General features: G+C 50.3%; 2 protein-coding genes across 6 annotated transcripts in view; one reads left to right on the top strand and one right to left on the bottom strand.

The window, feature by feature from the left end:
• tha1 (threonine aldolase 1) overlaps window positions 1–12,857 on the top strand; it is a 73,060-nt gene extending 60,203 nt beyond the window's left edge. For 3 of the 4 annotated variants that reach the window (XM_068004012.1, XM_068004011.1, XM_068004014.1), the window contains 4 exons: window positions 4,506–4,691; window positions 6,956–7,093; window positions 8,837–9,029; window positions 11,753–12,857. In XM_068004012.1, coding sequence (XP_067860113.1) covers window positions 4,506–4,691; window positions 6,956–7,093; window positions 8,837–9,029; window positions 11,753–12,045 — 810 coding nt within the window. In that variant the 3' untranslated portion in view covers window positions 12,046–12,857. The remainder of the gene's footprint in view (window positions 1–4,505; window positions 4,692–6,955; window positions 7,094–8,836; window positions 9,030–11,752) is intronic. The other variant, XM_068004013.1, reaches the window with a different exon arrangement.
• Window positions 12,858–19,108: 6,251 nt separating this feature from the next.
• The window catches only part of tmem235b (transmembrane protein 235b), a 53,241-nt gene continuing 48,995 nt past the window's right edge, over window positions 19,109–23,354 (bottom strand). For both annotated transcript variants that reach the window (XM_068004008.1, XM_068004009.1), the window contains one exon: window positions 19,109–21,082. In XM_068004008.1, the coding sequence (XP_067860109.1) occupies window positions 20,850–21,082 (233 nt within the window). In that variant the 3' untranslated portion in view covers window positions 19,109–20,849. The remainder of the gene's footprint in view (window positions 21,083–23,354) is intronic.

The raw sequence follows: 23,354 nt of genomic DNA, 5'->3' as shown, positions 1-23,354 counted from the left end.
TTCTCCCCTGTGTGTGTCTGCCCCCCCTCCCCTGTGTGTGTCTGCCCCCTTCTCCCCTGTGTGTGTCTGCCCCCCCTCCCCTGTGTGTGTGTCTGCCCCCCCCTCCCCTGTGTGTGTCTGCCCCCCCCTCCCCTGTGTGTGTCTGCCCCCCCCTCCCCTGTGTGTGTCTGCCCCCCCTCCCCTGTGTGTGTCTGCCCCCCCCTCCCCTGTGTGTGTCTGCCCCCCCCTCCCCTGTGTGTGTCTGCCCCCCCCCTCCCCTGTGTGTGTCTGCCCCCCCCTCCCCTGTGTGTGTCTGCCCCCCCCTCCCCTGTGTGTGTTTGCCCCCCCCTCCCCTGTGTGTCTGCCCCCCCTCCCCTGTGTGTCTGCCCCCCCTCCCCTGTGTGTCTGCCCCCTTCTCCCCTGTGTGTGTTTGCCCCCCCCTCCCCTGTGTGTGTGTCTGCCCCCCCCTCCCCTGTGTGTGTTTGCCCCCCCCCCTCCCCTGTGTGTCTGCCCCCCCTCCCCTGTGTGTGTCTGCCCCCTTCTCCCCTGTGTGTGTCTGCCCCCCCCTCCCCTGTGTGTCTGCCCCCCCTCCCCTGTGTGTGTCTGCCCCCTTCTCCCCTGTGTGTCTGCCCCCCCTCCCCTGTGTGTCTGCCCCCCCTCCCCTGTGTGTGTCTGCCCCCTTCTCCCCTGTGTGTGTCTGCCCCCCCCTCCCCTGTGTGTCTGCCCCCCCTCCCCTGTGTGTCTGCCCCCCCTCCCCTGTGTGCCTGCCCCCCCCTCCCCTGTGTGTGTCTGCCCCCCCCTCCCCTGTGTGTGTCTGCCCCCCCTCCCCTGTGTGTGTCTGCCCCCTTCTCCCCTGTGTGTGTCTGCCCCCCCTCCCCTGTGTGTGTTTGCCCCCCCCTCCCCTGTGTGTGTTTGCCCCCCCCTCCCCTGTGTGTGTCTGCCCCCCCCTCCCCTGTGTGTGTTTGCCCCCCACCCCTGTGTGTGTTTGCCCCCCTCCCCTGTGTGTGTTTGCCCCCCCCCTCCCCTGTGTGTGTTTGCCCCCCCCCTCCCCTGTGTGTGTTTGCCCCCCCCCCTCCCCTGTGTGTGTTTGCCCCCCCCTCCCCTGTGTGTGTTTGCCCCCCCCCTCCCCTGTGTGTGTTTGCCCCCCCCCCTCCCCTGTGTGTGTTTGCCCCCCCCCTCCCCTGTGTGTGTTTGCCCCCCCCTCCCCTGTGTGTGTTTGCCCCCCCCTCCCCTGTGTGTGTCTGCCCCCCTCCCCTGTGTGTGTCTGCCCCCCTCCCCTGTGTGTGTCTGCCCCCCCTCCCCTGTGTGTGTCTGCCCCCCTCCCCTGTGTGTGTTTGCCCCCCCCCTCCCCTGTGTGTGTCTGCCCCCCTCCCCTGTGTGTGTCTGCCCCCCCTCCCCTGTGTGTGTCTGCCCCCCTCCCCTGTGTGTGTCTGCCCCCCTCCCCTGTGTGTGTTTGCCCCCCCCTCCCCTGTGTGTGTTTGCCCCCCCTCCCCTGTGTGTGTCTGCCCCCCCTCCCCTGTGTGTGCCTGCCCCCCCCTCCCCTGTGTGTGTCTGCCCCCCCTCCCCTGTGTGTGTCTGCCCCCCTCCCCTGTGTGTGTCTGCCCCCCCTCCCCTGTGTGTGTCTGCCCCCCCCCTCCCCTGTGTGCCTGCCCCCCCCTCCCCTGTGTGTGTTTGCCCCCCCTCCCCTGTGTGTGTCTGCCCCCCCTCCCCTGTGTGTGTCTGCCCCCCCCCTCCCCTGTGTGTGTTTGCCCCCCTCCCCTGTGTGTGTTTGCCCCCCTCCCCTGTGTGTGTTTGCCCCCCCCCTCCCCTGTGTGTGTTTGCCCCCCCCCTCCCCTGTGTGTGTTTGCCCCCCCCTCCCCTGTGTGTGTCTGCCCCCCCCTCCCCTGTGTGTGTTTGCCCCCCCCTCCCCTGTGTGTGTTTGCCCCCCCCTCCCCTGTGTGTGTCTGCCCCCCTCCCCTGTGTGTGTCTGCCCCCCTCCCCTGTGTGTGTCTGCCCCCCCTCCCCTGTGTGTGTCTGCCCCCCCTCCCCTGTGTGTGTCTGCCCCCCTCCCCTGTGTGTGTTTGCCCCCCCCCTCCCCTGTGTGTGTCTGCCCCCCCTCCCCTGTGTGTGTCTGCCCCCCCCCTCCCCTGTGTGCCTGCCCCCCCCTCCCCTGTGTGTGTTTGCCCCCCCTCCCCTGTGTGTGTCTGCCCCCCCTCCCCTGTGTGTGTTTGCCCCCCCCCCTCCCCTGTGTGTCTGCCCCCCCTCCCCTGTGTGTCTGCCCCCCCTCCCCTGTGTGTGTCTGCCCCCCCCCTCCCCTGTGTGTGTCTGCCCCCCCTCCCCTGTGTGCCTGCCCCCCCCTCCCCTGTGTGTGTCTGCCCCCCCTCCCCTGTGTGTGTCTGCCCCCCCCTCCCCTGTGTGTGTCTGCCCCCCCCTCCCCTGTGTGTGTCTGCCCCCCCCTCCCCTGTGTGCCTGCCCCCCCCTCCCCTGTGTGTGTCTGCCCCCCCTCCCCTGTGTGTGTCTGCCCCCCCTCCCCTGTGTGCCTGCCCCCCCCTCCCCTGTGTGTGCCTGCCCCCCCTCCCCTGTGTGCCTGCCCCCCCCTCCCCTGTGTGTGTTTGCCCCCCCTCCCCTGTGTGTGTCTGCCCCCCCTCCCCTGTGTGTGTTTGCCCCCCCTCCCCTGTGTGTGTCTGCCCCCCCCCCCTCCCCTGTGTGTGTTTGCCCCCCCTCCCCTGTGTGTGTCTGCCCCCCCTCCCCTGTGTGTGTCTGCCCCCCCTCCCCTGTGTGTGTCTGCCCCCCCCTCCCCTGTGTGTGTTTGCCCCCCCTCCCCTGTGTGTGTCTGCCCCCCCTCCCCTGTGTGCCTGCCCCCCCCTCCCCTGTGTGTGTTTGCCCCCCCCTCCCCTGTGTGCCTGCCCCCCCCTCCCCTGTGTGTGTTTGCCCCCCCCTCCCCTGTGTGTGCCTGCCCCCCCCTCCCCTGTGTGTGTTTGCCCCCCCCCTCCCCTGTGTGTGTTTGCCCCCCCCCCTCCCCTGTGTGTGTTTGCCCCCCCCTCCCCTGTGTGCCTGCCCCCCCCTCCCCTGTGTGTGTTTGCCCCCCCCTCCCCTGTGTGTGTCTGCCCCCCCTCCCCTGTGTGCCTGCCCCCCCCCTCCCCTGTGTGTGTCTGCCCCCCCCCTCCCCTGTGTGTGTTTGCCCCCCCCCTCCCCTGTGTGTGTTTGCCCCCCCCTCCCCTGTGTGTGTCTGCCCCCCCTCCCCTGTGTGTGTTTGCCCCCCCTCCCCTGTGTGTGTCTGCCCCCCCTCCCCTGTGTGCCTGCCCCCCCCCTCCCCTGTGTGTGCCTGCCCCCCCCCTCCCCTGTGTGTGTCTGCCCCCCCCCTCCCCTGTGTGTGTTTGCCCCCCCCCCTCCCCTGTGTGTGTTTGCCCCCCCCTCCCCTGTGTGTGTCTGCCCCCCCTCCCCTGTGTGTGTCTGCCCCCCCCCTCCCCTGTGTGTCTGCCCCCCCCTCCCCTGTGTGCCTGCCCCCCCCCTCCCCTGTGTGTGTTTGCCCCCCCTCCCCTGTGTGTGTCTGCCCCCCCTCTCCCCTGTGTGTGTTTGCCCCCCCTCCCCTGTGTGTGTCTGCCCCCCCTCTCCCCTGTGTGTGTTTGCCCCCCCCTCCCCTGTGTGTGTCTGCCCCCCCTCTCCCCTGTGTGTGTTTGCCCCCCCCTCCCCTGTGTTTGCCCCCCCCTCTCCCCTGTGTGTGTCTGCCCCCCCCCCTCCCCTGTGTGTGTTTGCCCCCCCCTCCCCTGTGTGTGTTTGCCCCCCCTCCCCTGTGTGTGTCTGCCCCCCCCCCCTCCCCTGTGTGTGTTTGCCCCCCCTCCCCTGTGTGTGTCTGCCCCCCCTCCCCTGTGTGTGTCTGCCCCCCCTCCCCTGTGTGTGTCTGCCCCCCCTCCCCTGTGTGTGTCTGCCCCCCCTCCCCTGTGTGTCTGCCCCCCCTCCCCTGTGTGTCTGCCCCCCCTCCCCTGTGTGTGTCTGCCCCCCCTCCCCTGTGTGTGTCTGCCCCCCCTCCCCTGTGTGTGTTTGCCCCCCCTCCCCTGTGTGTGTTTGCCCCCCCTCCCCTGTGTGTGTCTGCCCCCCCTCCCCTGTGTGTGTCTGCCCCCCCCTCCCCTGTGTGTGTCTGCCCCCCCTCCCCTGTGTGTGCCTGCCCCCCCTCCCCTGTGTGTGTTTGCCCCCCCTCCCCTGTGTGTGTCTGCCCCCCCCTCCCCTGTGTGCCTGCCCCCCCCTCCCCTGTGTGTGTCTGCCCCCCCTCCCCTGTGTGTGTCTGCCCCCCCTCCCCTGTGTGTGTCTGCCCCCCCTCCCCTGTGTGTGTTTGCCCCCCCTCCCCTGTGTGTGTTTGCCCCCCCTCCCCTGTGTGTGTTTGCCCCCCCCCTCCCCTGTGTGTGTTTGCCCCCCCCTCCCCTGTGTGTCTGCCCCCCCTCCCCTGTGTGCCTGCCCCCTCAGTTAACAGTCATGAAACCCTCCATATTTGCAGGATTCGGAGAGGTTTTATTGAAGCATCGACACTGATCACTTGTCTCTTTTTTCAGATTGCGGGAATTCATTCACGCACCGTTAGGAATCTTCCAGATGGGACTTTTGATTTGAATGAAGTCGAATCAAAAATCCGCCAGGGTTTCCCAGACCCTCACTACCCCCGGACTCACCTCATTTGCCTCGAGGACACCCAGAATGTGCAAGGAGGGCGGGTTCTACCACTCTCCTTTCTCCAGGAGGTGAGGCATCACCTGCTTAAAACCATTAAGACGATTTAAAGTCAAACTTTAAATTCCAGACTAGGGACCGGCAGCCTGGCAGTGCTGTGGAACTGTTCCCTAGCAACAGCCAGTACCATCAGAAGAGATGTGGTGGGGGGAGCGGGCCCTTTTTGTTTGTGTCTGATCCATTGCCTCTCAGACTGGTCTCGGGGACCGGTCATCTGCTCCATCATCTCGGAATGAGGACCGACCGGCAGAGACTCACTGCTGCCACCAGAGGGAGCACGGACACAGCACTGACCCTCAACCCTTGAGAAGGGGACATTTTATTCATAGCAGGAAACTTCAAGTAAATCTTTTTATGTGGCACAGTGAAGCCTTTACATCATCAGTTTTGATTTGCTGCCAGCTAGAGCGCAACGGTTCCGGGCCAGTAACCGAGAGGTCACGAGTTCAAATCCCACCATGGCAAGTTGTGAGAATGAATTAAATGATTCTGGTCATTTGTGGACTGGGACCAGAAATAAAATGATTGTGAAACCTGCCGGATTGTTGTAAAAACCCGACTGGTTCTCTGATGTACTGCAGGGGAAGGAACCTGCCAGCCCGACCAGGTCTGGTCTTTTACATAGCCCCACACGACAGGGTTCACTCTTAATAGCCTCTGAAGTGAATCATTCATGTGTAAAATCAATTGCTAGAAGAAAGATTTGCATTTATATAGCGCCTTTCACAACCTCAAGGACGTCCCAAAACGTTTCACAGCCAATTAAGTACTCTTGAAGTGTAGTCACTGTTGTAATGTAGGAACCCCAGCAGCCAATTTGCACACAGCAAGATCCCACAAACAGCAATGAGGTAATTTTTTTTTTTAAACTGATGTTGGTTGAGGTATAAATATTGGCCAATAACCGGGGAGAACTCCCCCGCTTTGAAATAGTGCCATGGGATCTTTTACGTCCACCTGAGAGGGCGGACGGGGCTTTGGTTTAACGTCTCGTCCGAAAGACGGCACCTCCGACAGTGCAGCACTCCCTCAGTACCGGCACTGGAGTGTCGGCCTGGATTTTTGTGCTTGGAGTCTCTGGAGTGGGATTCGAACCCATGACCTTCCAACTCAGAGGTGAGAGGGCTACCCACTGAGCCACAAAAGCTGACTAGGGAGAGGCAGCGAGTGTAGTCTTGCCCACATCCCGAGAAATTAAAAGAGCCGTTCCCTGTGAGGTGTCCTCAAACCCCTCCATGGCCTCGACCCTCCCTATCTCTGTAACCTCCTCCATCGCTGCAACCCTCTGAGATCTCTGCGCTCCTCCAATTCTTGCCTCTTGCGCATTCCCAATTTTAATCGCTCCACCATTGGCGGCCGTGCCTTCAGCTACCTAGGCCCTAACTCTCTCCCTTAATCTCTCCACCTCTCTACCTCTCTCTCCGCCTTTAAGACGCTCCTTAAATCCTACCTCTTTGACCAAGCTTTTGGTCACCTAATCTCCTCGTGCGGCTCGATATCAAATTTAGTTTGCTAATGCTCCTGTGAAACGCCTTGGGACGTTTTACTACGTTAAAAGTGCCATATAAATGTAAATTGTTGTTGTGTCAGCAGAGGGCGATGACGAGCAAGTTTTACACGATACAATCCTAGTGCGTTGCCCAGGTTTCACAGGTCAGTGCAGCACGAGAGATGTTTGGGATAGAGGCTGCAATCCTGGAGGATTCCGATACATTGCGCGTGCAAGGCAGCCGGTCCCGGAGATTGTAAGTTTAAACCTGTGGACTCATGGTGAGACAAGGGTTTACCGCTCCCGGTTGCCAACTCTGGTTGGACGTATTCCTGGAGGTTTCATCACATGACCTCCTGCCCCAGTCCCCGTCAGACAATCCTCATTTTTACCCCCTGCTCCAATATTGTTACAACTAATAAACAAAAGTGTTTGAAGAAAATAAAGAAAGCACAGAGTTTCTGTAATGCCCCTTACGATTTATCTCCTGGGTTGTTCATGGCAATGCCCAGGAGATTAATCCCTCATTCCTGGAGACTCCAGGTCATTCCTGGAGACTCCAGGTCATTCCTGGAGAGGGTTGGTAACCTCTACACACTACGAGTACATACAGAACCAGCCGAGAGTCGCATTTTACGCAGACGGTTCTGTTCAGTGCCATGAGACGCTTTACCCTTCATTGTTGACCCTCGCCTTGTTAAGACGCTGAGAGTGGAGGGATTCACTGCCCAGTATTTACTCTCCATCCTTCCTGCAAGTCACCGTTCTCCTCTGCTCATGTTCAAGGTGCGAGACCTGGCCGACACGTACAAGCTGCCTGTCCACATGGACGGAGCCCGCCTGATGAACGCTGCCGTCGCTTTGGGCGTTGAGCCCGCGGAGATCGTGCGTCACTGTGACTCTGTCTGCATGTGCCTGTCCAAGGTAGGAACTGTGTACAACTGGGAGAAGGGAATGGGAGTCCTTGCTAGAAGATGTACAGTCCGGGTGGTCGTGGGAGTCAGTGGGCTTGTAATAGCTGTCGGTGGGCAGCCTATCCCTAGGGATAGAGATGGGGAAGTTCAGGAAGGGGAGGGAGGGGTCCGAGATGGACCACCTGAAGGTAAGGGAGGGATGGCCGTGATCTCTCCACGGATGCTGTCTGACCTGTGGAGTATCTCCAGCATTCTCTGTTTTTTGCGTCTTGAAAAATTAGGTATTTTTTTCATTGCCACAGAGAAAGCTACGGGAGGAGGTATCTGAGAGAGGGTTTTGAGAGGGTAAGTAGTGAAAGATTGTTTCCCCTGGTTGGTGACTCAGTAACGAAGGCCATACTCAGGATTATCATCAGAAGGAGGAAATTAGAAGATAGTTTTTCACTCCAGATTATCACAACATGGAATGCCTTACTACAAATGACTGTTAAGACAGAGGCTATAATATCATTTCAAAGGGAATTAGGTAACTATTTGAAAAGGAAGAATATAAAATGATACAGGGAAGGGATAGAAAAGGGATTAAAGTAGATAGCTCCAATTAAAGAGCTAGCCCAATGCAGGGTGATGGGCAGAATGGTCTCCCTTGCTGTAATTTTTATGATTCTATAACGTCCCTGGGTGCAGTGGGTGATTGTTCTCCGTCTCTAACACCCCTGGGTGTTGCGTGTAATCATGCCTTCCTGTTGAGTGTAGCAGTGCTGTCTGCCCTCACTTACAGATGTCTAAAGTTGTTGCTGTTTTCAAACTGAATAAAATGTTAAGTAGGAAAAGAGCTTTAGTCTGCTCTCCACCCAGTGGCCCTTGGCACCTCCCACTTTCAGCCCTGACTTGCATGGGAGAAGCTTTACATTTGGACACGAGGTACTGGATGACCAGACTACTGTCCTTTCACTCCTTGGATCTGGGTCTGAGTGTAGATCAGATGAATGAGAGGAAAATCTCCACTAAATAGGTGTCCAGTTCGGTGGCTTCGGCCAATCGTGATCCTTTGCTCAATGCACAGGCACTGACCACGGGCTAAATCCCCACTCCAGAGTTGCCACAAAACTGTTTCCAGTGGCAGAAGGGTCGGTAACCAGAGGACACAGATTAAAGGTAATTGGCAAAAGAACCAGAGGCGACATGAGGAAAAAAAATTACACAGCGAGTTGCAATGATCTGGAATGCACTGCCTGAAAGGGCGGTGGAAGCAGATTCAATAATAACTTTCAAAAGGGAATTGGATAAATACTTGAAGGAGAAAAATTTGCAGGGCTATGGGGAAAGAGCAGGGGAGTGGGACTAATTGGATAGCTCTTTCAAAGAGCCGGCACAGGCACGATGGGCAGAATGGCCTCCTCCTGTGCTGTCTCATTCTATGATTCTATGAAAGGGCACGTGTCCTTCAGAATGAGCTCAGGACTGGGCCACGATCCAGATTCTCTCAGTAGCAGCTGGAATTGGGATATTGCTGCTATTTGTGCTTTGCTAGTGTCACTCTCGGGCTGCAGTCTGTCTCCTAGCAGCAGTATCTGGCACTGGGAGGCAACGCCGTTTTGAAAGCGTGGCTTAAGATGTCCTGGAGGAGCAGCGTTCACCAAGAATGTGGTTTGAACTCCCCCTGGGAAGAACGGTCGATATTCGTCCCTTTCTATTTCAGGTGGAGCCTTTCGGCCTCACTGAACTGACTTGTGTGTTTTGGATTGAACAGGGTTTAGGAGCCCCAGTCGGGTCTCTCATCGGCGGCCGAAAAGAGTTCATCGAGCAGGCCCTGCGGGTGCGGAAGGTGCTCGGAGGGGGCATGAGGCAGGCGGGGGTGCTGGCTGCAGCAGGACTCCTCTCCATATCAGATATGGTCGAAAGACTGAAGGACGATCACAGAAACACCAGGAAATTTGCCCAAGGTACCTACAGTTTCGCAGTGCTCCTCTTTTACTTTTAAAATGTGTCCTAAAATATTCCGTTACAGTCCGCCCCACTTCCAACTTATTCAACCTTATACGTTGTCTATTTTCTTACATGCAAGCGGGAAAATATACAACAGTAAAATGGCCCAGCACGATCAATTGCCGAGGATTTGATTCCTCTGCCCAGCACTGCTTCACAATGTGAGCAACAAGACCCAGGTGTTGGAGTTTTAGGACCTGGCCTTCACCTGGTGCCAATTAATCCATCGGATGGTTCAGGTATCGATGGGATGGCACACAGGGCTCCTCTCTGCTGTTCTGTGTAATGTGATAATACAGGAGCAATCGCCACACAGCTCAGTTATCAGACTGAGGCGCCAAAGGGAGGGCCGAAGCATCTCCGCAGGAGTGGGTCAGTGAGAACCAGAAAGAGCCAGTCCTTCCGGCAGACAGCTGGGCACAGGTCATTTGGTCACAGTGTCGGTCACGTTCGGTCACAGTGTCGGTCACGTTCGGTCACAGTGTCGGTCACAGTGTCGGTCACGTTCGGTCACAGTGTCGGTCACAGTGTCGGTCACAGTGTCGGTCACGTTCGGTCACAGTGTCGGTCACGTTCGGTCACAGTGTCGGTCACAGTGTCGGTCACGTTCGGTCACAGTGTCGGTCACGTTCGGTCACAGTGTCGGTCACAGTGTCGGTCACGTTCGGACTCAGTGTCGGTCACGTTCGGTCACAGTGTCGGTCACAGTGTCGGTCACGTTCGGTCACAGTGTCGGTCACGTTCGGTCACAGTGTCGGTCACGTTCGGTCACAGTGTCGGTCACGTTCGGTCACAGTGTCGGTCACGTTCGGTCACAGTGTCGGTCACAATTGGCTACAGGAGGCCAGCAAATGGAATAAAACTAAGAGTCTGATCTTCAGATAATAAGAAAATGATTCACACAAATATAACCTGAGGACCATGTTTGTTGAACCCTGCAGCTAAGCTAAGTGGTTGAATTGAAACAGCTTCTGTGACCAGGTAAACAACAAAATGAAATGTTTGTAGGTCATCACAGAGGTGGGATTTTTACAGCCTCTTTTCACACTTCTGGATCAAAGCCGAGGCCCCCAGTGAGAGATTGGCCAGTGAGAGAATTGACCAGTGAGAGAATTGACCAGTGAGAGATTGGCCAGTGAGAGAATTGGCCAGTGAGAGAATTGGCCAGTGAGAGAATTGACCAGTGAGAGAATTGACCAGTGAGAGAATTGGCCAGTGAGAGAATTGGCCAGTGAGAGAATTGGCCAGTGAGAGAATTGGCCAGTGAGAGAATTGGCCAGTGAGAGAATTGGCCAGTGAGAGAATTGGCCAGTGAGAGGTTGGCCAGTGAGGGATTGGCCAGTGAGAGGTTGGCCAGTGAGAGAATTGGCCAGTGAGAGAATTGGCCAGTGAGAGAATTGGCCAGTGAGAGGTTGGCCAGTGAGAGAATTGACCAGTGAGAGAATTGGCCAGTGAGAGAATTGACCATTGAGGGATTGGCCAGTGAGGGATTGGCCAGTGAGAGAATGGCCAGTGAGAGAATTGACCAGTGAGAGAATTGACCAGTGAGAGAATTGACCAGTGAGAGAATTGGCCAGTGAGGGATTGGCCAGTGAGAGAATGGCCAGTGAGAGAATTGACCAGTGAGAGAATTGGCCAGTGAGAGAATTGGCCAGTGAGGGATTGGCCAGTGAGGGATTGGCCAGTGAGGGATTGGCCAGTACAGCTGGCTCTCTGCTCCTCATTCAACAAGTCGTGATAAATGAGCATTAGCCGTGGTGACTTGTTTTTCTTGGGGGTTTGAGGATATCACTCCGTTGATCTGATCGCCGTCCAGTCCTGTCCAAGAGCCTCTGCTGTGCTTCAGCTGTGAAGTCTTCTATCAGCCGAGGAGCTGACCCTGTTTTGCAGACGGTCCCGTCAGCACATCCACTGGGTCACTGACGGAAGCAGGCCTGACGGGGAGATCGTTTGACGGCCCCCCTTGTGCCGGGGAGGGGGGGAATATGATTGATATTGTGTTTATAATCAAATATCACACGACAGGCGAATTGCTGCAGAATAATCATTAAATACTGTGAGAGATCGAAGAGCAATTTAAGCATAAAGATATGGGTTTTCCGCTCAGACAGAAAGTCTTTGGGAGCTGCTCCACTGACATTTGACACTTTGGGAGCAGCTCCACTTGTCCGCACCACTTTTGAGGGGAGGATTTGACACCAGATGTGACGCAGGATGCACTGTATATGGGTGGGGATATTGTGGTGCGAAATAATACGTCATCTGAGGTGTTTTTCCACCGTTTGTGCCAAAGCAACACTGTGCCCCAGGAGCGTCTTGTCTCCCCTGTGTCCATTGTTGCAATGGGTGGTGGGGGGGGGGCCTTTAAGATTTAAATTAGCCAAAAACCCAATTGCCGGATGAAAAGCTTAAAAGCATTTTTACTGAAAATGAATGGGTTTCTGATCGGTAAGATAAGTGATGTTAACAAGTACGAAATACAAGGCCTAGTGATGTAAGTGTGATATCAAGTGAGGAAGGTATCACATAATTGATTACGTGGGTTTTGTGTTGCTGTTCTGATTAACCAGCTATCTACTGTGATGTCTGCTTGTACCTATATTTGGTGTAGATGTCACTATCTTTTATCGTTATCATCTGACCACACTCCAGTGACTGACTTAGCAAATCTTGTCCACAGGCATTCAGAAATATGCTTCCCCTGTATGTGACACCAATATCGATGCCGTGGAAACCAATATCCTAATGTTTACAGTGAACGACGCGAGGATCTCGCCCGAGGAGTTCTGTGACCAGATGGCGGAGGTGACCGAGGAAGAGGTGATGGCAGTGGGACGCGGTGTGCGAGTGTTACTGCTGCCGATGTACGGGGACACGGTGCGAGCCGTTTGGCACCTGGATGTATCGGAGAAGGACACTGACTTGGCCTTACAGAAACTGCAGTTTGTGATACAGAAAGTCAGGAAAAAATAGCGATGGATAAACCAAAACCACTGCCCTGAGATCATTCAGATACAATAAACATGGCTCGTATCAGAATGAAAAATTCTCAGGTGAGAATGGGTGCGATTTTCTTTTGTTCCAATGTCCAGGTCTGGTGACAATGTTCTCACGAGTTGGCAGTGTTTGTTGTTGGCGATCACTGTATGGTGTGAACGATGCCCTTTCTTGCTGGTTATCCTGTGAGCTGTGTGAAACATGTAGAACCTAATTAAAATGTGAGGCCATATCGCAATCACTCATCAAGTCGGCACAACAAATGACTGCTCGATTAAACTCTCAATTTTCAAACTAGGCTCGCCGGACTCTAGGAAGTTCCCTCGGACTCTGTGTTAATATTCTCAGGGGTTCCCTGATGGTGCGTCACTACTTTCGAGGATTCCTCGGACTGTGTCAATATTGTCAATTGTACCCAGGTTGTATGTCAGTATTTTCAAAGGTCCTACAGACTGTCTCTATTCTTGGGAGTTCCCAGGGAACGTATCAATATTTTCAGGGGGTTCTGGAAGCATGTCGATATTTGGAGGTGCCCCCACACACAGCACTGCACCTCAAGGAGGGACCACCAGGCTGAAAGAGCTCGAGAGAATGAGGAAACATTGTCCTATCACGAGGCGGACTTTCTTACGGAGCTTCTAAAAGCTATGTGTTCCACAGGGAAGCACTCTCATTTTAACCACTAGCAGGAACAACCCAGAAAATCATTGGCCCTGTAACTACTGGACTGTTTTATAACTGACATTGATTGTATTATTTGCTTGTAATAAACTGGGGATTATCACTCAGGACACTGGCAGTGATTCTATCACAACCGTTACTTTTTAATATTCATTCTTGGGATGTGGGCATCGCTGGCAAGGCCGGCATTTATCCCCAGAGAAGGTGGCGATGGTGGGCATTCTGTAAGTACATCACCTCAGGTCGTCTAAACAATGTACATTCACCTTCCGAATTCGCAGTAACATCATAGACATCAGCAAATCTCTGTGAGTGCAGGAGAGCAGCCCGTGCCCTTGGTAGTTTATATTATTAAAAGCAACCTGTGCATGGGAGTGAAACCACCGTCTGTAATATCACCTCGGGTGATGATTCAAAAATATTTACCTTTCACTCTCAAGAGTTGAAAACATTACCTGAATTCCTCAGTGAGATTGCTGTGCACTAATCATTACCGGAATCCAGAATTTGACACTGATTTGTAAGATTAATTTTAGTTTAAAAGATTGTTTGGCAGCCGGTATGATTTGTTTAAAAGGAAATTTAAAATCGTTGCTGTGGAGTCAGACACGCGGCTCGATATCAATTTCCTCAAAACGGTCGAGTGGATTTACGACTGGCGTCGGCAGCCCACCCAAATAATGTTGATGAGGCCCAAGGCCCAATTTCGGACCAGCGTCTGGCCTCCCAGTTGGGACGCACACTGTGTGCGCAGCACCCATTTCATGCCTGAAATCGGGCCGAAAGGAATTTCCACCTCGAACGCCGAGTATCAGAGCTGTGTGAAGATACTTGGATTGGACCTTTCTGCCATCTTGGATCTGTTACTGGCTACATGCGGGGCTGGCTTTTCATTCAGCTCCGTGCTTCAATCTTACAGACGTGGTCATGGTAATCCCGCAGCCCAGCAGAAGCAATGGGTACCAAATTGATTAACTCCCTGAGACAAAGAGCTGGACAGATAACTGAGTAGGACTGGAGCATGAAAGTAACAGGGTTAAGGATAGAGACAGGTGATTATGCATATTTAAGGAAACACAAAGACGCTGTTGGAACCATGGAAATGTCCCCTGTGAAAAGCAGTCAGCCAGGGCTGCGTAATAGAGATCATAAGGGTGGAGATTATACGGGTGGAGATTATAAAGTGGAGAGTATAAGGGTGGAGATTATAAGGGGGAGATTATACGGGTGGAGATTATAAGGGTGGAGATTATAAGGTGGAGATTATAAGGGTGGAGAGTATAAGGTGGAGATTATAAGGGTGGAGATTATAAGGTGAAGATTATAAGGGTGGAGAGTATAAGGTGGAGATTATACGGGTGGAGATTATAAGGGGGAGATTATAAGGGTGGAGATTATAAGGTGGAGATTATAAGGGTGGAGATTATAAGGTGGAGATTATAAGGGTGGAGATTATAAGGGTGGAGATTATAAGGGGGAGATTATAAGGGTGGAGATTATAAGGTGGAGATTATAAGGGTGGAGATTATAAGGGGGAGATTATAAGGGTGGAGATTATAAAGTGGAGATTATAAGGGTGGAGATTATAAGGGGGAGATTATAAGGTGGAGATTATAAGGGTGGAGATTATAAGGGGGAGATTATAAGGGTGGAGATTATAAGGGTGGAGATTATAAGGGGGAGATTATAAGGGTGGAGATTATAAGGTGGAGATTATAAGGGTGGAGATTATAAGGGTGGAGATTATAAGGGTGGAGAGTATAAGGTGGAGATTATACGGGTGGAGATTATAAGGGGGAGATTATAAGGGTGGAGATTATAAGGTGGAGATTATAAGGGTGGAGATTATAAGGGTGGAGATTATAAGGGTGGAGATTATAAGGTGGAGATTATAAGGGTGGAGATTATAAGGGGGAGATTATAAGGGTGGAGATTATAAGGTGGAGATTATAAGGGTGGAGATTATAAGGGGGAGATTATAAGGTGGAGATTATAAGGGTGGAGATTATAAGGGGGAGATTATAAGGGTGGAGATTATAAGGGTGGAGATTATAAGGTGGAGATTATAAGGGTGGAGATTATAAGGTGGAGATTATACGGGTGGAGATTATAAGGGGGAGATTATAAGGGTGGAGATTATAAGGGGGAGATTATAAGGGTGGAGATTATAAGGTGGAGATTATAAGGGTGGAGATTATAAGGTGGAGATTATAAGGTGGAGATTATACGGGTGGAGATTATAAGGGGGAGATTATAAGGGTGGAGATTATAAGGTGGAGATTATAAGGGTGGAGATTATAAGGTGGAGATTATAAGGGTGGAGATTATAAGGTGGAGATTATAAGGGTGGAGATTATAAGGGGGAGATTATAAGGGGGAGATTATAAGGGTGGAGATTATAAGGTGGAGATTATAAGGGTGGAGATTATAAGGGGGAGATTATAAGGGTGGAGATTATAAGGGTGGAGATTATAAGGGTGGAGATTATAAGGGTGGAGATTATAAGGTGGAGATTATACGGGTGGAGATTATAAGGGTGGAGATTATAAGGGTGGAGATTATAAGGTGGAGATTATACGGGTGGAGATTATAAGGGTGGAGATTATAAGGTGGAGATTATACGGGTGGAGATTATAAAGTGGAGATTTTACGGGTGGAGAGTATAAGGTGGAGATTATACGGGTGGAGATTATAAGGGTGGAGATTATAAGGTGGAGATTTTACGGGTGGAGAGTATAAGGGTGGAGAGTATACGGGTGGAGATTATAAGGTGGAGATTATAAGGGTGGAGATTATAAGGTGGAGATTATAAGGGTGGAGATTATAAGGTGGAGATTATACGGGTGGAGATTATAAGGTGGAGATTATAAGGGTGGAGATTATAAGGTGGAGATTATAAGGGTGGAGATTATAAGGTGGAGATTATAAGGGTGGAGATTATAAGGTGGAGATTATACGGGTGGAGATTATAAGGTGGAGATTATAAGGTGGAGATTATAAGGGTGGAGATTATAAGGTGGAGATTATACGGGTGGAGATTATAAGGGTGGAGATTATAAGGTGGAGATTATAAGGGTGGAGATTATAAGGTGGAGATTATACGGGTGGAGATTATAAGGGTGGAGATTATAAGGTGGAGATTATAAGGGTGGAGATTATAAGGGTGGAGATTATAAGGGTGGAGATTATAAGGGTGGAGATTATAAGGGTGGAGATTATAAGGTGGAGATTATAAGGGTGGAGATTATAAGGGTGGAGATTATAAAGTGGAGATTATACGGGTGGAGATTATAAGGTGGAGATTATAAGGGTGGAGATTATAAGGTGGAGATTATAAGGGTGGAGATTATAAGGTGGAGATTATACGGGTGGAGATTATAAGGGTGGAGATTATAAGGTGGAGATTATAAGGGTGGAGATTATAAGGGTAGAGATTATAAGGTGGAGATTATAAGGTGGAGATTATACGGGTGGAGATTATAAGGGTGGAGATTATAAGGGTGGAGATTATAAGGGTGGAGATTATAAGGGTGGAGATTATAAGGTGGAGATTATAAGGGTGGAGATTATAAAGTGGAGATTATAAGGGTGGAGAGTATAAGGTGGAGATTATAAGGGTGGAGATTATAAGGGTGGAGATTATAAGGGTGGAGATTATAAGGGTGGAGATTATAAGGTGGAGATTATAAGGTGGAGATTATAAGGGTGGAGATTATAAGGTGGAGATTATAAGGTGGAGAGTATAAGGTGGAGAGTATAAGGTGGAGATTATAAGGTGGAGAGTATAAGGTGGAGATTATAAGGTGGAGAGTATAAGGGTGGAGATTATACGGGTGGAGATTATAAAGTGGAGATTATACGGGTGGAGAGTATAAGGTGGAGATTATAAGGTGGAGATTATAAGGTGGACACATATTCTGGGGTCATCTAAGAGAAATTCTGCATATCAGGCGATCAAATAAATTGGGCAGCGTCCATGATTGGACAGATTGCACATGGTCTGTGGAAGGAATGGGGTGATGGGTCAAATCACCCGATCCTTTTTCCGTGCTTTCTTACACAATGGGGACTTGGCCAGTTCAGTTTGATGTGCCATTTTGCTGCGTGGCCATTGATCAAGTATAAAGTTCACCAATAAGCAATTATCCATTTATATAATGGAAGAGAGTGCAGTGAAATCATGCCCAATATTTTTCTTCGGACTGACTGTTAGATCAATGACTGTCCAATTCCAAGCCTCAGGGAATCGTGAAATGAAGGACATTTATTACACGTGTCAGAAGAAGATGAAGCTGAAAATTGAGAAGCATTGAGTGATTAGGAAAAGGATGAAAATGAAGTGCTAAGAATATGATTTAAAATGTGGAGCGTGATGTTAATTATGTTCTGTTAATGAACTGCCAAATAGAGGACTATTTAACACAACTCAATACAGTGAGAGGCAGCTCCCAATTTTATCGTTGGTTGAATTCAATTGAACAAACTGCTGGCCTGTAAGTTTTTAGGGGGCTGGTGCTGTACTTTACAAATGAGGGAGTTGCCAATATACCTTTCATCTCCAGAGCTTCACAAAGCTTTGGCATTTCTTTTTTGATCTCCCTCTGTACATAAAGTGTGAACATTTTTTTTTGAAGTAAAGTTGGATAAAATGTTCCACAAACATCTTTCTGTCACCTCATCATCTCTCTCCTCAGCAGTCGCTGAAAAATAGTCTCAAAATTCACTCTACATGGAAAACGGGAAGGGCGCATAAAAACCAAGCATTTATCAGACATTGCCTGGATTTGAAAACTCGCCTTCAGGTGAAAGGACCTTCCTCAAATCTTTTTGTTTTGTTGCAGTTAAGGGACAAAGGCACCTGTTTACGAAGTACAATTATATAAAAGGAGAGCTCATCAGCTATGACCTGCACTCGCTCGTTCTCTATCAGGGGCCTAAATCAAAATTGCTCAACTGGAAATCAATCGTGTCCTTTCCTTGCAATGAGTCAGTGTGTCCCAGGGGCGTTATTGTGCCGAACAAAGAAGCTCTGTCATTTCCTCTGTGCTGCGTATCTGGTGCTTTGTTTTAAAGTCACCTCACCTATCTCCCCACATCGCAAGACCCACGCAGGTCGAAATCAGTCTGTGCAATATTACCAACTAATGCACTCATGAAATTTCTCTGCTTTTTAACCTGGTTTAAACTCATTTAAAATATCTTGCTTAAAGCCTTCATTAAAATATTGAACAAAGGAACGTCATTCAGATGCATCAATACCACACAGCACAGATTCAATCTCGCAGTGTTCAGTCTTCCCTCAATTAGTTTGGGCATCATACAACACATCATCATTTTGATCATTCCCTTGTGCACTTGAACGTGGTGTGTTGCCATTAGTGATAAAGTACCATTCCTGCTCCTACTACCCCATATTGTTACTACATTGTACACTAGGCGACTAATCCATCTCATTAGACCAGTGGCTATTGTCGCTTTGGAGGAGGAAAGAATTAAAGAGGAGAGACCAAGCAATTCCCTATACAGAGGAAGAAAAATCAGAGAGGGAGAAATGTCATTGGAACACATTTGGGCATCTCTTAGCACTTGGCTTAGTATTTGCAGAACCCTGGGACCAGGTCCCCTGCCTGCCTCCCTCTTGTTTATTGTTTGTGTATAGCTTGGGATGAACTAACTTGATGATAATGCACAAGCTAGGTCAGGAAATAACGTGAGCAGAGGTGTCACTACCCCACTGCTATGCTTCGTTCTGACAATGTGGTCCCTCATTGTATCCTTCAGTCAGCTGCTTGTATCAGAGAAGGAGAGAGTGTGAGAGAAAGAAAGCATCCATTAACCCCAAGGGAGGGATTTGATGTTAATGTCAAACATAGAAACATAGAAAATAGGAGCAGGAGTAGGCAATTCGGCCCTTCGAGCCTGCTCCGCCATTCAATATGATCATGGCTGATCCTCTATCTCAATACCATATTCCCGCTCTCTCCCCATACCCCTTGATGCCTTTTGTGTCTAGAAATCTATCTAGCTCCTTCTTAAATATATTCAGTGACTTGGCCTCCACAGCCTTCTGTGGCAGAGAATTCCACAGGTTCACCACCCTCTGAGTGAAGAAATTTCTCCTGATCTCAGTCCTAAATGCCCTACCCCATATCCTGAGACTGTGACCCCTCATTCTAGACCCCAGCCAGGGGAAACATCCTCCCTGCATCCAGTCTGTCTAGCCCTGTCAGAATTTTATATGTTTCAATGAGATCCCCTCTCATTCTTCGAAACTCTAGTCAATACAGGCCGAGTCGACCCAGTCTCTCCTCATACGACAGTCCTGCCATCCCAGGAATCAGTCTGGTGAACCTTCGCTGCACTCCCTCTATGGCAAGTATATCCTTTCTTAGGTAAGGAGACCAAAACTGCACACAATAAGTTAATCAGTAATCAATAATTGTAGTGCTAATAACATTTCCTAATTATGCATGCGTAGTTAGACGCTGCGGTCTTTAATCAATGCTGGGTGGATTAATTGAGAGAAAGTTCTTGTTCCAAATCAAACAACATGTCTGCTATATTGTGCTTTGGAGCTAGCTTTTTACTTAGTGACTAAGCATTCCTAGGACCCTCACCGCTCACAGTAAACAGCTTCATTTACAGCATTTTCATTACTCTTTATTTTTATGTCCAAGTCGTTCATATGCTGCCAGCAGATTGTGGATGTTTCTGGGTGACACTGGGGTTTTTTCTTCTCTCCGGGATGTTGGTAAAAAAGTAGATCTGAATAAAGAGTGAAGGCACACCAGCAGAATGCGTTAGTAGACAATTCATCAGTGCTTCTCTGAGGATTCCTCCTGTTCCACATTGGCTTCGCAAACATTATTTATTAAGGGCTTGTCAAAAGCCAATCATGAAAATCTGGTGCAGCATTTCAAAGCTATGTGGGACGATTGAAAGGGGAGCACAGTATTTGCTAGGTATCTTATAGTGCAACAGAGGGGAAAGGAGAGGGCATGGAAGGCACATAAAGCATGGTAGGCATTAATCTAGTCAGTGGGTCTACCACAAAAGAGTTAGCTACCCGGACACGGTGAAGGAGCAGAGAATGATAGGCTTAGGTGTGATTGAGCTGTGCCATCTGGTCAACAAGACCTGGAGGGACAATCTATCATTCACACTACGTACTAGTGGCAGTAAAGGTCACTACTGCAGTAAAGGTCACTACTGTCCTCCAACTTTCATGGCACAGGGTCCTTCCAGGCACTGACAGGAGATACCTCAGGAGTCAGATGGTTTACTGTGCACCACTTCATTAATAGCACTTCCTATTTATAAATGTCATTGGATTGTTAGTTGAAGCATGAATGGCTACATGTCTAAAGTTAAGGATGCCATGTACTTTGGGAAAGCCAACCAATTTGGAGAAAACTTTAAGTTCCACTGCTGCTGCTGGTGCTCACCTCCGAAGTTTACATAGGTGGGTTATGTGATGAAGCAGAGTTTCAGTTAACTCTTTATTGGAGCTGCCTACCCCAAAATAGCTGACTCTTGAGATGTCCCCTGTGTGTGCCAGAAAGGACTGGAGTAGGACAGTTGAGGAAGGCTGTGATATTCACCAATAGTGCAGTGAAGATGAAAACATTTATTCGTAGCTCATTTGGATTAAATAACAGTTCAGTCAGACCTCCTCCCCTCCCCCCATGTTCGTGCACTAGTCCCACTCATGCCCTTGCACTCTCAGGCTATCCTCTCCTCATTCTCCTGGCAGTGCTCTGGAGATGAAAACCCCTGCCCTTCCCTTGTACAACCAACTCACAGGCTTGATTGTGTTCAGAAGTCAATTCTTATTCCCCCTCACTCCCTGCCTTACAATTCTGTGCAAACGTCTCTTAAAATGGCCTTTAACAAGTATATCACTCTTTCTAATAGTCTTGCTCACATTTACTTTTTCATTAAATTTAACACCCAGAGGAAAATATAGGCCAAAGCGGCCAATAGACTTCACAAGATATCAGCGCTGGTTACAACATGTTTCCTAAATTTAACTTATTACAAAACTCGGCACAATAACGATACAATAACAAACTGCAACAGGCTGTACGTTAACACGGTGCTCATATCACTGCCGACTGCTCTGGATGTTGCACGGCAACAAGCTTGGCAGCCAGAAGAAATAAAGCCCCAGAAATGACCTCCGAGACACAAGAGAGGCAGGCCAAGCCCATGGACCAACTGAAGCCAATATGAACATTGTCGAACAACTTGTGTCCGTACAAGTGCATCGCAATCGCGAAGGCTGCTTTCGAGTAAGCGATGTACACAGCAATCCCAGTCAGGGTCAGAGCACCTGAAACACAAAGAACAAGTGACGTTAGGACTTAAGTGGGATTGCCTCAAAACATAACCGCGCATTTGCCTTTTTTGTGTGTGTGCCCCAATCAAAGGGAGGGATGTTGGCGCGAAGGAATAGTCACCTTGGGCGAGGGAAAGGGACACTTTCCATTTCAGGCACCCAGTGCCATCAAGCCCAGGTTGAGCACAGTTAAATGCAGAAAGCAGGTCCAATCTCAAGAGCATCCCCTACTGCATCAGTGTGACACTTCTCCGTTTCCTTACACCATTTGTGTGGCTTCTTTGTGGAAAGCTGCCGATTTAGTGGGCCCACGGCAGTGGCTGGCGTTCATGTGGCATCCTTCCAACTAGTAGACGGATGAGACTTTGATCTTAGCGGTCTGTGCAGAATTTGAACCCAGGTCCCAGAGGTAGAAGCCCAGTGTCTAATGTGATGCACGTCCAGGCCTTCACCATATGTAAGAGCCAAGGAACTCTGCGGGCTGAGTTTTTTTCCAGTTGTTAGCCAGTGCACTGGGTGAGAAATACCAGCTTGGAGAAGTACTATTGCCCTCTGCCCCACTCTCCAGTGAATCACCAGGAAGATCAGCCAACGGCTGCTTTTAATATTTGATCTCCACCACTCAATGCACCAACTGACAGAAGGGAATCTTTAGAAAGGGTCAAGGTGGTCCAGATAAGGACTAAAACCGCAGTACTAAGCTCTGGAATTCCCTCCCTAAACCTCTCCGCCTCTCTACCTCGCTCTCCTCCTTTAAGACGCTCCTTAAAACCTACCTCTTTGACCAAGCTTTTGGTCACCTGACCTAATATCTCCTTATGTGGCTCGGTGTCAAGTTTTGCCTGTGAAGCACCTTGGGACATTTTACTATGTTAAAGACGCTATATAAATGCACGTTGTTGCTGTTGTTGTTGTTGTGCACATGCTGTGGCAAACCACTTAGATTTCAGCATATTTTAGAATAACATTTCACTGGAAATAAACGACTACAAAGCAGTGGAATCTCCTATTACAAGGAGCAGGTCATTTACCTGCTCCCTCCGCTCATCAAAAGTGCGCAACGAGGAGGGAGGCAGAACTGAAAAGGAGAGAAAGCTAATGTGAGGAGGAGGGCGGAGAAGAGGTTTTGTCTGATATCGTGGTACACACAACACTGTTTGAGGAAGGTGTTCAGGCAGGTCCTGCTTTACACTGATTCCAACATTTTGGCACAACCCCTTGTTAACCCATTCCCTTATGAAAGGATTCTCTTCAGTACATATCAAAGTGCCGATTCAATCACACAGGATTACTGATTACACCAGGTACTGGTAACTTGGCTTCATTAACCGAACAGAAACACACACACACACGGTGGAAAGAATCTCACATATTTCAGGACTTCTTGTCTCTCGAACATCTGCTGTTGCCGGGCTCCTGAGGGACACTCGGTTCATGCAGATACCGGTTGATTCAGTTTGTTCACAAGCCAAACATCGATGGGCCAGATCATTTGGCCAATCTAAGTTCATCCATTCAAAAAAAACTTATGTTCCCCGCCCCCTGCATCTCAACAAGTCACCTAATTGTGTATCTGAATAAATGTAAAGTTTTCACCTCCACTTTCCCACCCAGAAGACCATTCCAAGTGTCAAACACTCTGCACGAAGAAGGTCCTTCCTGATATCTGCCCCAAACAGACTCTTCACCTATTTTAGCCCATCGCCCCCTCATTCTGTTTAGTCATATCTTGAAATAGTTTTGCAGATTTACCTCATCTATATCATTTAACGTCTTGCATACTTTTATAAGCTCTCCTTTCAGTCCCCTCTTTTCAAGACTGACTCATGTTAAGTGGGAATCGTGCCTGCCAGTGGACCCCAGCACTGACTCCCTCAGAGTTTATGGGGTCAGTGGGAGAGCACCTCATTAGCATGGGGCCACTTTAGGCCAGTGTTGTCCAATAGAAATTGCTGACTTCCAGACGTGTGGCTACAGCAACACTGTTTGAGCCACTTGCACTAATTTTAGTAGAAAACTCCTTAATAAACTCACACAATACAGTAAACGTACTGCACATCCACCACCATTCGGTAACCAAGGAAGTAATGATCAAAAACACTCATAAATTCTGCTTTTCAACTTATTATTTTACCATGTAATTCAAATGCACAAAAAGGTTAAAGTACACATGCATGCACTGTGCGAAAATGAGCATTGAGATCACATGCCCGAGGTCAGTGTCTTTTACTCATCTTTGCAATTAGCCAAATCTGGATTCCCAATT

Source organism: Heptranchias perlo, chromosome 23 (genome assembly GCF_035084215.1).
Source record: "Heptranchias perlo isolate sHepPer1 chromosome 23, sHepPer1.hap1, whole genome shotgun sequence".
Classification (NCBI taxonomy): Eukaryota; Metazoa; Chordata; class Chondrichthyes; order Hexanchiformes; family Hexanchidae; genus Heptranchias; species Heptranchias perlo.
This window is presented reverse-complemented; position numbering and strand designations above follow the sequence as displayed.